The sequence below is a fragment of the Taudactylus pleione genome, unplaced genomic scaffold (assembly GCF_031769625.1).
Source record: "Taudactylus pleione unplaced genomic scaffold, aTauple2 ptg000223l, whole genome shotgun sequence".
Taxonomy (NCBI): Eukaryota; Metazoa; Chordata; class Amphibia; order Anura; family Myobatrachidae; genus Taudactylus; species Taudactylus pleione.
This window is the reverse complement of record NW_028284625.1, coordinates 4,614,013-4,628,415: the sequence shown is the minus strand read 5'-3', so window position 1 is coordinate 4,628,415 and position 14,403 is coordinate 4,614,013. Positions and strand designations below refer to the sequence as shown.

The window sequence follows — 14,403 nt, the reverse complement described above, 5'->3', positions numbered from 1 at the left end:
GACACGGTCATGCATGAGATGATCTCGGTGGCCCCGCAAAATATCTGGACATTTTAGACATTCGGCAACCACTTGTCGAAGATTGCATGACCAGCAGGTACTGTTAAATTTGCCCTTCCATCAGCTGAATCAAGAGGTAGTAACGCGGCAGAATTCTACCCTCTATATGCTTCAGTGGATGGAGGAACAGCAAAAGGCCATCCAGGCCTATACAACGGACTATGACATAGGCCGTGGAGGGGGAATATGCCTTACTCAAGCGCAGTGGAGAATAATTTCTGTGTTGTGCAAGGTTCTCAAACCCTTTGAACTTGCCACACGTGAAGTTAGTTCAGACACTGCCAGCTTGAGTCAGGTCATTCCCCTCCGACTTTTGCAATAACAACTGGCGAAACTGAAGGAGGAGCTGAAACGGAGCGATTGCGCAAAGTATGTCGGACTGGTGGATCAAGCCCTTGATTCACTTCACCAGGATCCAAGAGTCGTCAATCTATTGAAATCTGAAAAAAATATTTTGTCCACCATTCTGGATCCTAAGTTTAAGTCCTACCTTGTGAGTTTTTTCCAACATACCAAAATCTAAAACTATGCAAAGAGCTATTGGTCAAAAAATTGTCAGCTGCAGCCGCATGTTAAACACCATCATCTCCTCATTCAGTTTCAACAGCTGCCAGGAAAAAACTAAATTTTCCTTACAGAATGCCTGCTGGTCATGCAGATCGTTCACCAAAAAATGACATCTGGTCGGGCCTGAGAGAACTGCCTACTAGTGACATGTCTTCTACCGTGACTAAGTGTGATACGGTTTCCATTCACAGAATGGTGGAGGACTATTTCAGAGATAACATCCTAATAGACATGTCAGACAGTCCCTTTCAGTACTGGCTGGAAAAAGAGGCAATTTGGAGTCCCATACACAAACTGGCTTTGCATTACTTAAGTTGCCCACCCTCCAGTGTGTACTCCAAAAGAGTTTTCAGTGCAGCTGGCAACCTTGTCAGTGATCGGTGTAAGAGGTTACTTCCTCAAAATGTGGAAAAGATGATGTTCATTAAAATGAATTACAAATTCCACGAGGAAGACCTCTACCAACAATTACATCCAAAAATTACAGAGGCGCCTATGGCAGATTCCAGCAGGGAAGAATTAATATTGTGTGAAGGAGAGGATGTACACACTGATGGGGATGACGAGGACGAGGATGATGACAACTTGTAATGTAAAGCCAGTTTGTGTATGGGATAATTTTCATTTCCATGTACAATGCACATTGGCAGCTTGTTTTATGGGGGTCCAAACAAACCAATAATTTCAGCCACAATTGGCAGTCCTTGTCGCTGAAATTATTGGTTTGTTAAACTGCCCTGTTTCTTATACAACATAAGGGTGGGTGGGAGGGCCCAAGGACTATTCCATCTTGCACCTTTTTCCTTTCCAATATGTGCTGGTTGGGGCATTGCTGCCTGACATTTTAAATTAATGTTATGGTTGGTTTAGGAACCAATGATTTATTTTTAAATTAATTTATTATCAATTTTACAGCCAGGCACTGCACCCAATGAATTGTTTTGAAATTAATTTATGATCAATTTAACAGCCAGGGGCTGCACCCAATGAATTGTTTTTAAATTAATTTATGATCAATGTACGAGCCAGGGGCTGCACCCAATGAATTGTTTTTAAATTAATTTATGATAAATTTAACAGCCTGGGGCTGCACCAAATGAATTGTTTTTTAATTAATTATTAATTTTACACCTGGCTTTCACTGTCATTGGCGTAGCTGCGCAGGGGTGCTGTGCTCCTGTCTTTCGAGGGGCTGCTGCCCAAAATAATAAATAATTTTTTTTTTTTGTGTGCGTGTCAGCCACACCTGTCATCAGCATTGCTGCACAGGGGTGCTGTGCTGCTGTCTGTCAAGGGGCTGCATGAATATTGAAATGAAAACTTTTTTTTTAAGTTATTGGCTTACAAAAAGTTTTTTTTTTAAATCTTAAACATAGCAGAAATGTTATCCTAACAACTTATAAAGTTATATACTCTAAAAAACTAAAGCCTATATTTGTAAAAAACTAAAGCCTAATTTTGCCAAAAGAGAGACTGACACCACGGCTAAACATAAGAGTCACCTTCTGGATATGAATTGTCTCATTTGCATGGGGAAAACCCAACCCTCAGATGAGATGGATCTCAGCCAGTGGACAACATTGAAATCACCATTAAAAAGTCACAATGGAAGACTACAGTGTTGAGAATCTTTCTTCACAGTCAGGAGAGTCCTCAGAGAACATGAAAAAAGATGCTCTAGGTGCTGAACTTCAAGGGATTTCTCAATCATGTTCTGCAGTGTGGAAAGGTTTCATTCACATGTTTTCTATAAAGCAGTTCAAAGTTACAGCCTTCAAAGTGTCTGGCTATAACACCCACCTTTGCCAGGAATTACCAAAGATTATTACAAGCAAAGGATTCAACTGTCCAGAATCTGTCTGGGAATTCATGGATCATATTTGGCCTGAATGCACTAAGACACCCAGTGATTCTGTCACTGTGTTCTATAGCCGACTTTATTCCTACCTGAATCGCAAACTGAAATATGGAACAGTAAGCCCAGACAACATGGAGGCCTTTGTTATTCCGCTGCCTGCATGCCAAACAATACCTCCCGGACTACACCCACTGGGGGGACCAGGTCTTGATAATGACCATCCCCATTTGTTGCTAGGCCTTCTTCTTCCAAACCATCCATCCTGGACTTCCTGTTAAAAAAGGGTAAGCAGGGTACAGAAAGAGGAGCTAGATGTCCCCAATGACATTTTTTCTTCTATCATAGAAGATGTGGAGAGATAAGAGCTTCAGATGTTGGACATGGAAAAGGGGCTCCCACCTATTTGTCTTCCCTCCAGAGAACAGAGCTCTGTTCCTCAGGAAGTGTCTATGCCTGAGCTGATAGGTAGGTAGTCTCTGTCTGTTGGTAAACACCCTTCAGGAGATGGCAACCCAAAATAACAACTATAATTAATAATGTGTCCACTGAAACCAGCCTGATCCCTTAACAGCAACATACCCCATATGACCAACTCATAACATGACACCCAGTTTGCAGCCTCCTCTTCCTTATGACACTAATCCAGTCGCCATGGTTGATCAATCTGCCATGTGTGGTCCACCCAATTTTTGGCCTTCTACATTCTAAGTTTCTAACATTCACATATCTAAGAGAAGTGGACAGTGGGAACAATGGCAATTTGAAGGCCACAAACTAACTCTGTTTTTTTTAATGTCCCTGTACAGGTTGTGAAATTCCGTTACAGATCAGAAGGTTTGCAAAGGATTATTTAAGTCAATTGTCTATTTATTTTTGGAAAACACGCTTCCTGGTCCCCTTCTGGGATGAAAAAAATCAACTCCCAGCAAGCAGGCATGGCGCTCAAGAAAGAATTCCCAAGAAAGACACAACGTAATACTTAAACCTTAAGTCTGAAATGTTGTATTTGCTGCTCTGTTCCGCTTGTTCACAATATATCTCATATGGTTAAGTGGACAGTGGGAACAATGGCAGTTTGAAGGCCACTAACTAACTATGTTTTTTTTATGTCCCTGTACAGGTTGGGAAATGCCTTCTATAGAAGATTTGCAAAGCATTATTTAAGTCAATTGTTTATTTATTTTTGGAAAGCACACTTCCTGGTCCCCTTGTGAGCTGTGAGGTGGTCAAAATTGACTGGAAACGATTGGAAATAAATGTTATTGAGGTTATTAATACTGTAGGAACAAAAAAGGCCCATTTTATGTGATTTTAGCTGTTTTTTAAATATTTTTATAAAAAAATCCAGATACAAAACCAAAACCAAAACACACGAAAACAAAACACGGAGGTGAGGTTTTTGCAAAACCAATCCAAATCCAAAACCAGGGGAGATCCAGATCCAAAACTATAACCGGGTCTCGCACCAAAACAGGGCAGCTGTTGATTGTGATTGACAGCTTGCCCTGTTTTGGAGGCGGGCAGGGGGTTGGCTGGCCAAACGGAGGCGTTCCCAAAGCAATGCCTGCCATTTGGGGGCGGCCCCACTGACATCACGAGTGATGTTAGTGGTGAGCTTCCGGCTCTTTTAGAGCCGAAAGCTCACTGGGGCTTGCGGGAACGAGACCATACTACAATGGTCTCGTCGCAAGCCCCGATGGTCGCGATGGCCCATTGCCATCGTGACCATCACCTGGCCGCTCGCTAAAGCTGTGGGTGGTCACCCACAGCTTAGCGAGTGGCAAGGAGGCCATCTTTTAAAAAAAACAGGGACGCCCTGATTCAGAGCGAGTGCTCTCAAAGAGCGTCCGGCTCTGAATCAGGCCCAGAGTCCCATGTAGTGAGAGGGACAGGAGGATTAGGAAGCCGATTCAAAGCATGCTGTGCTGGATGAGTAAAATGCTCAGTAATGTGTCACCCCCCCTCTTTCCATTTCACCGATGCTACAGCCCCGTTATCTGCTAACAACAACTGCTAACCTGTATGTAACCAAACGGAGCACTATAAACTTATGAAAGACTATCTTATCCTTAATGCACTGTTTTCATATAGAAACACCATAGGACTACAAAGTAGATATATTTAACTATCTCTGTCTCTCACTGTGCAAATTTGCTGTTTAGCAAGAAGACCTGTGAATTTGTCTACTGCACGATTGTGTACTTGACATTGGACTTTATTCAAATTCTCTATATATTGTTTTTTTTTGTCTCAGTCCCTATATGTTGTATGCCGGTATTAGTTTTATTTGATTATTAGTAAACACATGTGTGATTTTCATTTCTCCTATTGTGTACTTTGAGATACGTACGCACTATATACATTAGCAATTTATTTTATCTATTAAATACACTCATTATACAAATTATATCAAGTTTTTATAAAATTTTTATTCAACTCTCAATCCCCATCTCCTCTATACCTTTTCTTCTTCCATCCTGGGTGAGCGCTGGTTCTTTACTTTTATTCCAGATTTGTTACTAGTGGGTTGGGTACCCCACCCTTGTTCCAGCAGCCCCCCCCTCCATACACCCTATTGTCCCACTCTCCCTATTTAAGATCTATTTTTAGCGCAGTCCCTATTCTTATACATCATTCTTTGGATCTATGTTTATGGATTTAACTCAGATCCTCAGTAGTCAACTCTAATTCACAAAGTCTCTCAAAACAAAAAGAAAAGTTACACTTAAATGAAAAACTTAAACACACAATTCTTATCCGTAAATGGCCTAAACATAGGCAGGGCGTGATGTCTGGGAGAGGCAGAGTATAACAGGAGAGAGAGGGTGGTAGGTTGAGAGACGGTGATGCTGGGGAAAGGCAGGAGGTGACAGGAAGAAGGTGACAGGAAAGCCAGTAAGTGACAGGGAAAGAGTGATGGGGAGCGGCAGTGGGTGACCCCAGGCAGTTGGTGACAGGGAGAGAGTGACCGTGTGAGGCAGTGGGTGATATATAGGGGGGCACTTGGCTGGGTGGGAAGGCGGCAATGAGATGGTAATGAGAGGGAGGAACAATAGGCTGGAGAAGGGGGTACACTGGGGATAATGTGGGGGGACACTGTAATTGAATCGGCTGGGGGTTCTTGCTGAGGGGCAGTTAGATGGGGCAGTGGGCTGGTTGGGAAGGTAAAGGGGGAGACACTGGGATGGGGGATCAGTGAGATGGTGGTATTGCAGATGGGGAGGTCCTGCACTGGATTGGAGGTGGGGCAGTGAGAAAGGGGTGGGAGGGAGGAACACTAGGCTAGAGAAGGGGGTACACTGGGCTGAATGAGGGGAGGACACTGGGACTACTGGCTGGCTGGGGACTGTTAGATAGGAGCAGTGTGCTGGTTGGTGAGGGAAGGGGGGAGGCACTGCGATCGGGAGTCAGTGAGATGGTGGGGGACACTGGGCTGCATAGAGGTGACATCATGTGAATGGGTGGTAGTGGGCAGGATGGGAAGGAGACAGTGAGATAGGGGTGGGAGGGGGGAACACTGGGATGAATGAGGGTGATCTTTGTGACTGGACTGGCTCGGAGTTCCAGGTGGGGGCAGTGAGGTGCAGTGGGCTGGTTGGGGAGGGATGGGGGAGACACTGGGCTGGCAGCATGGGAGACACTAGGATGAGGGGTTCAGTAATGGTACGGGATACTGGGATGGAGAAGGGGTAGACACTGGAATGGCAGCACTGACCTGCTGCTGTACAATTTCTGCACACTCAATGCAGCACTGCATGCTCACACAGCAGCCTCCTGAGAATCTCTTCTAACTCCGACTGCTGCTGGGATCTGGGAGACTGGATCTCATTGTGGGGTCTATTTACTAAGCAGTGTTAGGAGACAGAGCGAAAAGTGATAAGGTACCAGCCAATCAGCTCCCAACTGTCATTTTTCAAACACAGTCTGTGAGATAGCAGTTAGGAGCCAATTACTGCTTAGTAAATAGACCCTTGTATGTCTTTCTCTGGTGGTGCGGTCCGGGTAGGTGGAAGGAGAAGGGACTAGTTTTGTGCCCAGCCCAGGAGTCATTCTAAGGCTGTCAATAAGAGGCTGAGCTGTGAGGAAATGAGGCGGGCCTCTCTCCTGCTCCGTCTCTAGAATACATGTGACGAGGTCAGGCTGGCTCCTGATCTGCGCTGGCCATGGCACGAATTTTAAGAAAATTTAAATTGAAAAAAAAATGCACAAAAAGAATTATTCCACCTGCCCAAACACAGTGAAGTCTACCGCTAATCTGTTCCTGACTGTGGCTCACTTTGCAGTTTGCACAGGCAAGACTTCACAGAGCCGAGCTGCGGACAGCCAGAGTCGGGCATAACTTAATGACAGAATGAGGCCGGAACAGCGGAGCATGGGGACGTCACCTCATGCATACCTCGCTTACCACTGCAGGCCGGCCCCCAACACCAAGTTGTTACTTAACCAGGCAGCCAAATGCTGACTGCTCTCCCTCTGCCAAACTGCGTGTGACTGTTGCTGGCATAGTACTTTGTGTGCGGAGAGGGGACGGGGTGCCTTGGTCTTGCCAGAGAACAGTGGTTTCCTCTCTTACGATTTCAGTTCCTCCAAGGGTGGGCCGCTATCAGCCAGTGGGCTGCCTGTCATACAAGGGCAATTCGCTACTCGGGGTGGGGGGCCACATACGACAGGCGGTCCACAGTCCACTCTGGATGGATTAAACGGCCAATCTAGCCCTGTGTGTCTATAATATATATATATATATATACAGTGTGTATGCATGTATATACACATACTGGCCCTCATTCAGAGTCGGTCGTAAGTGGCCACACGGTAGTATGCCTAACGATCCAGAATCTAAAAAAAAGCAATCACCGAGCTGGGCGATCGCAACCAAAGTGACGCCCATACATGAACAAAGCACCTCCTCTAGCTAACAAGTGATAGGAGCTAGCGATCGAGTCGATCGTTGTCTGTCGCTGTATGTTAATTTTCTTCTGATGGTTGCGGCCGCTTGATGCCCACATATGTTTGCATACGCTATCGATCATCTTGTTAATAGCTTGTTTTCAATTATGTTATTAGTGTTCTAAAGTGTTGTGTATTAATTTATTTGTCTTTAGAATTTTTACTTATTTTGGCATGTTGACCAATGCTTTACAAAAAATTTGATATATTCGTGTTCAAAAAATCTGCAAAAAAACCCATAAAAAGCCATCACCATGACAATAATTTATTCTTATTATTCACCATGGCAAACGCAACTGAATCAATTCCAAGCCAATTAGCAGTGTTAATAGCTACAACAATTGATTAATAGCCGATTGCATTGTGTGGCACAAAATAGAGACATCAAACATATCATCAGTCACATTCAATAACATCGATTGTGCTCTGGGGCTTGAGAGAGCACATACCCACCCTCAAGCTGTACGATAAGCCAGGCCTCTAACCTGCTTGCAGAATGACGTTTTACTACTTCCGGCCTTCTATGTCGGTCGTAGCAGGTAAATTATGTTCACCCCTAAAACACCCTGAAAACGGTGAGGAACGCCTGCGTTTTTAGACCACCACCCCCGTCAACACCCACAAATGGCCTTTCATGTCAATCAACTCTCGGAAGCCACTTCCTGCTCGTAAGCTGTACGCTCGACAGCATTTTGGATCGCAAGGTCTCGTACGCACATGCACACAACTAACCGTACGCAAGCGTGGTTTGGAAACATCAGATGCTACGACCGAGCGGCCGCTTACTACCGACTGTGAATGAGGTCCACTGTGTGTGTGTGTGTGTATATATATAATATAATATATATATATATATATATATACCCTAACATTATATACTCTATGTTAATTACACTAACACATGCATACATCATACACACACTAGCACACACATACACCCATGCACAGTATACATAGAGTCACACACTCACTTTTTGTTGTAGCATATGCTGAAGGTTGCTGATGGGGGCGGACACCTCGCACCATTAGGCCCCGCCCCCTCGCGGCATTTTGCCGCAATTTGCGGTAATCTGAGAGGAGGCAGGACTGTTCACAGGGGCCCCATCTGACCCAGCCAGGGGTATATTGGGCCGCAGGGGGGTTTACTGTTACTGCTCTGGGGAGAGGGCTCCTGGTTGCTGCTTGCTACCCTGCCGGAGAACTTGTGCTCTATGACTCCGCTTACAATGAGCGGTTCGAAAGATTAAACTTGGCCAACAGTGAAGCTGCATGGAGCTGACTGACGGCCAGGACTAGCCACTCTGATTGTGTTATAAACACAATGGGTGTGACTGCAAACCACTGTGTGACTGACTGTGCGGCTGTGCCCCTGCCACTGAGCAGACGCAGAGCTCTGAGAGACATGTTATCTGCTCAGTTGGCTTCTCGACGGCCGGATGGACCGGCCCATCTGGTCATCGGCCCTTCGGGCATGTGCCAGAACTGCCAGATGGCCAGCACATCTCTACTCAAAACTGAGCATCAGAGCAAGGAGGAGACTTGTAAGGGTAGTCACAGAGGCTAATGCTGGGTACTGACAGATAAATTGGCCGATCAATTGATTTTCCAGTGTGTACCCGTGATATGTCGGTGAACATCATCATTCACCGACATATCGCATTGGCTGTGTTGCACAGCCAATATACAGATATGTCTGCAGACATATCTGTCCATCGGCAGGTGTGTAGGGGAGGTCGGCAGACCGCCCATACAAACACAGCGGTAGCCACGAGGAGGGGGGCAGGGCACGCTCCCACCCACTGGCTGCCGGGTCACACCACCCGGCCGCTGGGACCCAAGGGCACAAGCAGATGATGGCCGCTCAGTGTGTATGATGAACGACCATCATCTGTAGATATATTTGCACATCTCTCGATCTGCAGATATATCTGTCAGGTGTGTACCCACCTTAATTTTCACTTTGAAGGAGATACAGAGTTCAGTTTTGTGTCGGGGTTAATCATCAAGTTCTGAAAATGCTTTTTTTTCGGTACTTGATGGTGTTACTGACCGCCACTTTCAGTTGGCGTTCAGCCCCCGATAACCTTTACAGGCTGCTTTCTACATGGCAGCCTGTGAAGATTTACATGGCAGCTACAGCAGAGGGATCTATTCAGATCCCTCCCTGCTGTGCCTGCACTGCAGACATGTGGCCCGGCTCACTGACAAAAGTCAGGGGAGCCTGGTTAAGAAGAAGGAGGGGGCCGTACATCCGCGGAGGGGGGGAGGGGTCGGACACATGCAGGGGGGCATTGGCAAATGCAGGGTTTCTAGAGGAGGGTTTCCAAATGCTTGATTTTAGAGTGAGTGTGGCCAGTCTATGAAGAGGGTAGAATTAGCACTTATCCGGCTTTAATATGCATCATACATAGAGGCAGATTTAATAAAGCTTGGAGAGAGATAAAATTGGAGATAAATAGCACCAACCAATCAGCTCCTAACTGTCACATTACAGGCTGTGTTTGAAAAATTACAGTTAGGATCTGATTGGTTGGTGCTATTTACCTCCAATATTATCTCTCTTCAAGCTTTATTAAATCTCACCCATGGTATATTGTGTATCATAATTCCAGCACATACAGGACCAGCAATCACAGTAAGCCATTAGATGCAGTAGTAGGGCCATCCTGCCTTGGCTGAAAGTTTTTATTGTAGATGTGTGTTCCATTCCAGAGCATTGGAGTAAGTCCGGGAGTCTGGGTGAGCAGCAGAATAGCCTAGCGCTGGTCTGGACTAGGGATGAGCGGGTTTGGTTCTCAGAGAACCAAACCCACCAGAATTTTGGGGATCCGGGGCAATCCGAGCCAAGCTCAGATCTCCCTGCCTGCCCTGGATCCCTCACACGAGGGAAAACCTCGCGATCCTGCTGTCGGGTTGCGATGTTTTGTATTGACTGGGCTTAATGCTGATTGGCTGAGAGAGCCGTCTGTCATGGCTCTCAGCCAATCAGCGTTAAGCCCATTATGCACACAGTCAGGAAGCAAAAGAAGATGGCGCCCACCATCCCCTGCTGCCTGACACTGCTGGCACCCCCCGCTGCTGATATCACCAGGAACCCCCACCGGCAGCATCCCCCACTGCCAACACCACCGCTGCCGACACTGCTGGCATCCCTGCACTGCTGCCTCACATGCTGAGGACACCATCAGTGACCCCCACACTGCCAACACTGCCAGGACTCCCACACTGAGGACACCACCAGCACCCCTGCACTGCCAACACTGTTAGCACACATGCACTGAGGACACCGCTGGCACCCCTGCTCTGCTGACACTGCCAGCACCCTGCATTGAGAACACCCCTACAATGCTGACACAGTCAGCAAACCTGCACTGAGGACACTGCTGGCACCCCCGCTCTGATGACACTGCTGGCAACCTGCATTGAGAACACCCCTACACTACTGACAGTTAGCAAACCTGCACTAAAAACACCACTGGCACTGCCGACATCGCCGCTACCCTTTACTGAGGACACTGCCAGCACCGCAGCACTGCCATTCCATGTACTGAGGACAACATCAGCAACCCCCGCACTGCCGCCATAGCCATCAAACCTGCACTAAAGATGGCACTGCCGCTCTGCCGACACCGCTGATACCCTGCACTGAGGACGCTGCCAGCACCGTCAGCAATCCCGCTCTGCCGACACTGCTGTCACAGTAAGTGCACTATTGGTGTATCCATCCCACACTGTATAACACACTGTATCTGTTTTGGAAATTGGAAGTTGAACTGCCACATGTTAGTGCCGCCCACTGTGTCACTAAGCTTAGTCAGCCAGCTAGCTGGATGCAACCTTTTGGCCTTAACTAGATGAAAAAAATAATATTGTGAGGTGGTCAAAATTGATTGGAAATGACTGAAAATAAATGTTATTGAGGTTATTAATACTGTGGGAACAAAAAAGGCCCATTTTATGTGATTTTAGCTGTTTTTCTGATTTTTTAAGAAAAAATCCAGATTCAAAACCAAACACGGAGGTGAGATTTTGTCAAAACCAATCCAGATCCAAAACCAGGGGAGATCCAGATCCAAAACCAAAACATGGGGGTCGGCGCACATCCCTAGTCTAGACATATACAGTATGTACATATTGGGCTCTATAACATTACATCCCTAACAGTGCATGTTTTCCAGATGTCCTAGTTGGTGCACAGGTTATTTATTACTGGCTTATACATGTTATAAGGTGGTGCTAATTATTTCATCTTTAATACTGAGAGGAACAGTATCCAGTATGCAGCACTAGCAAAATTCTATTATATTACTATTTCTAATGTGGTTATGGTGTGGGCTGGGGAGGGGGTTTCCAGGCATCCGGAACCCCCCCTATATTTGCCTACGGGGGGCGGACCCCTGCGGGGGGGGCGGATCATACACCCGTGCAGGGGGGGGCAGTGAAGTCTGCAGCCTGTCTTCAAGCTGCGCATGCACAGCTTGAAGTCAGGCAGTGAAATCTAGGAATGAAGTCTTTCACTTTCCCGAAAACCTGCTTTATAGAAACAGCAGTTTTTCTGAGGTGTTAGTTTAGGTCAGGAGGCCTGATGAATGCCTCCTAAACTGTGTATGACCTCGAAGTGAGTTCAAACCATAATTATCACATGTGATAATTATGTTTTGATGAATAGGCCCCTGAGACTGGAGTGAAGGTGTGCCAGTCAAAAACTCTGCATACAATTGGCCTGTATGGAAATATAGCTAGCATAAAGCCATTACTGAAGAAAGTCACATCAAAGCTTATCTGTATATTGCCTGAAAACATCAGAATGACCAAGCTAAAATGTGGGATATGGTTTTGTGGTCAGATGTGAAAAAACATTATTAATTTGACCCAAATTCAAAGTACTTTGTGTAGTACAAACCTAACATTGCCCATTCCTCAGCAAACACCATCACAACAGTAAAAAAAACTATAGCTCTGGAGCAGGGCCGTAACTAGGGTAGTGAGCATGTGCCATGGCACAGGGCACTGCAGGGCAGGGGGTGCTGTTTGGGCCTGTCAATTTTCTGTTTATTATCATTCCTACTTGTAGCTTCCTCTTCTTTTATCCACAGCAACTCCTGGCCTCCCCTATATCTTCCCTGGCTCTTTCCCATTTTTCAGGTCATATGTTCCTATTTGAAAATAGGGGGTGGGGCAAGTCTAGTTACGGCTCTGCTCTGGAGAAAGTTACCTTCAATTGGACAGCTATAATATCAACACAAGGTGAAATCAATACTGTATTGGTTGAGCAACAAAAAGTTGAATCTTCTACAATGGGCAAATCAAAGCCTAGATCTCAATACAGTTGAGAATCTGTGGCATTGTTTGAACATTGCAGCCGACAAGCATCATCCAACCAACCTGAAAAATATGGAGTAAAACTGCAAAGAAGAATGGGCAAATATCATTTCCAAATAGTCAGCAAACCTGGTATTGTAGAAACTTACTCCAAAAAACCCAATACTGTTATTGCAGCAAAGTACTAGTCTGAGGTGGTTGAATACTTATGCAAGAAGCATTTTTCAGTTTTTAACTTTTTAAAAATAATCTGCAAATAAAACATGAATGAAGAGTTTAAAAATTGAACTTAAGAGACTACTGGTTCACAACAAAAATACTATCTAAATCAATCTGTGTAGGTGTAATTTGTAATATAGACAAATCTGTTAACTTTAGGGGTTGAATACATTTGCATGCTACTGTATAAAGATGTAGTACAAGTTCAAAATCACCTAGTTTTGTAGTAATTATGTAAATATGTCACCCGTACCTCCTTCTTGCAATAAAACACACTTACTTCCAGGGATGCATCTCGGATAGTTAATATCCTTATTGGCACATCTGGCACGTAGGTCTTTTTCTGGCACCATTCCTACATTGCATTCAAATACAATAGTTTCTCCATCATTGACTATAGTGCCTGTGCTGTAATAGATCTTATTATCATTCATTGTTTTTTCTTGTAATGTACAAAAGCCTGTAAAATGACAATGATGTCCATTAAGCATGGTAATGTAACAAATGAATTTACTGTATAAAAGTCAGTCACTTATAAAAGCTCACACAATGTAATGTCTTGCTTTCTCTAAACTGGTTCAGAAACTTCAATTATATGTCGGGACGTAGGTGTAACACACTGCATCAGGATTGTGGTGGTATTTTTTTATTTTATGTGTAAATAATATTGCTTTGAAATATAGGTTTTTGTATTCTAATTCCCCTTAATAAATGGAAACCAACCATTTTAAACAATTACATGTTTAAGTTATGCAGGGTACAATCTGGCAGATACTGTATATTGGCTGATCAATTTATCGGCCAATATATTTTATGTGCATCGGCCAGTGCGTACCAACAATATGTCTGTGAACGACGTCATTCACATACATATCGCGTCAGTTGTGCTGCACAGCCGAAGCTTAATATATCTACAGATAATTTGGGGCATCATGCTGTGTGCACGTGCAGGCGACCGCCCGTACACTGGCAGCGTAGGCCGCGGGGAGGGGGCACGACACACCCTCAACCATCGGGACCCCCTGCCAGATAACAGATGATGGTTGTTCAGTGTGTAGGAACAACCATCATCTGCAGATATGTACCCAGCTTTAATGTAATAGAGTAAAATGTTGTATTTATAAGAAAGGGGTCTCCAGATTTATCAATACTGACTGTATTTGAAGAATGTGAAATCACTGCTGAAACTACGTAAATAAAAGCACATTATTTACTTTCTTGGAATAGAAAGCCTCTGGGGGCGATTCAATTATTTTTCAAGGAGTGTTAATTAATGAGCGCCAATTGTTGCAATTCAATTGTTCTGAGCGCTCATTAATTATCGCCCTCTTAAATGGCTAAACCCGTCTAAAGCTCTGGTTAGGACGCGCTAACCAGGGGGTTTCTCGTCCTGACGGAGTAAAAATGTAATTGCTCCGTCAGGCATCTTA

At 45.0% G+C, this 14,403-nt stretch overlaps 1 protein-coding gene across 3 annotated transcripts in view; it reads right to left on the bottom strand.

Moving 5' to 3' along the window:
• The window catches only part of CFH (complement factor H), a 695,946-nt gene that overhangs the window by 119,914 nt on the left and 561,629 nt on the right, over positions 1–14,403 (bottom strand). For all 3 annotated transcript variants that reach the window (XM_088478854.1, XM_088478855.1, XM_088478856.1), the window contains one exon: positions 13,254–13,433. In XM_088478854.1, the coding sequence (XP_088334980.1) occupies positions 13,254–13,433 (180 nt within the window). The remainder of the gene's footprint in view (positions 1–13,253; positions 13,434–14,403) is intronic.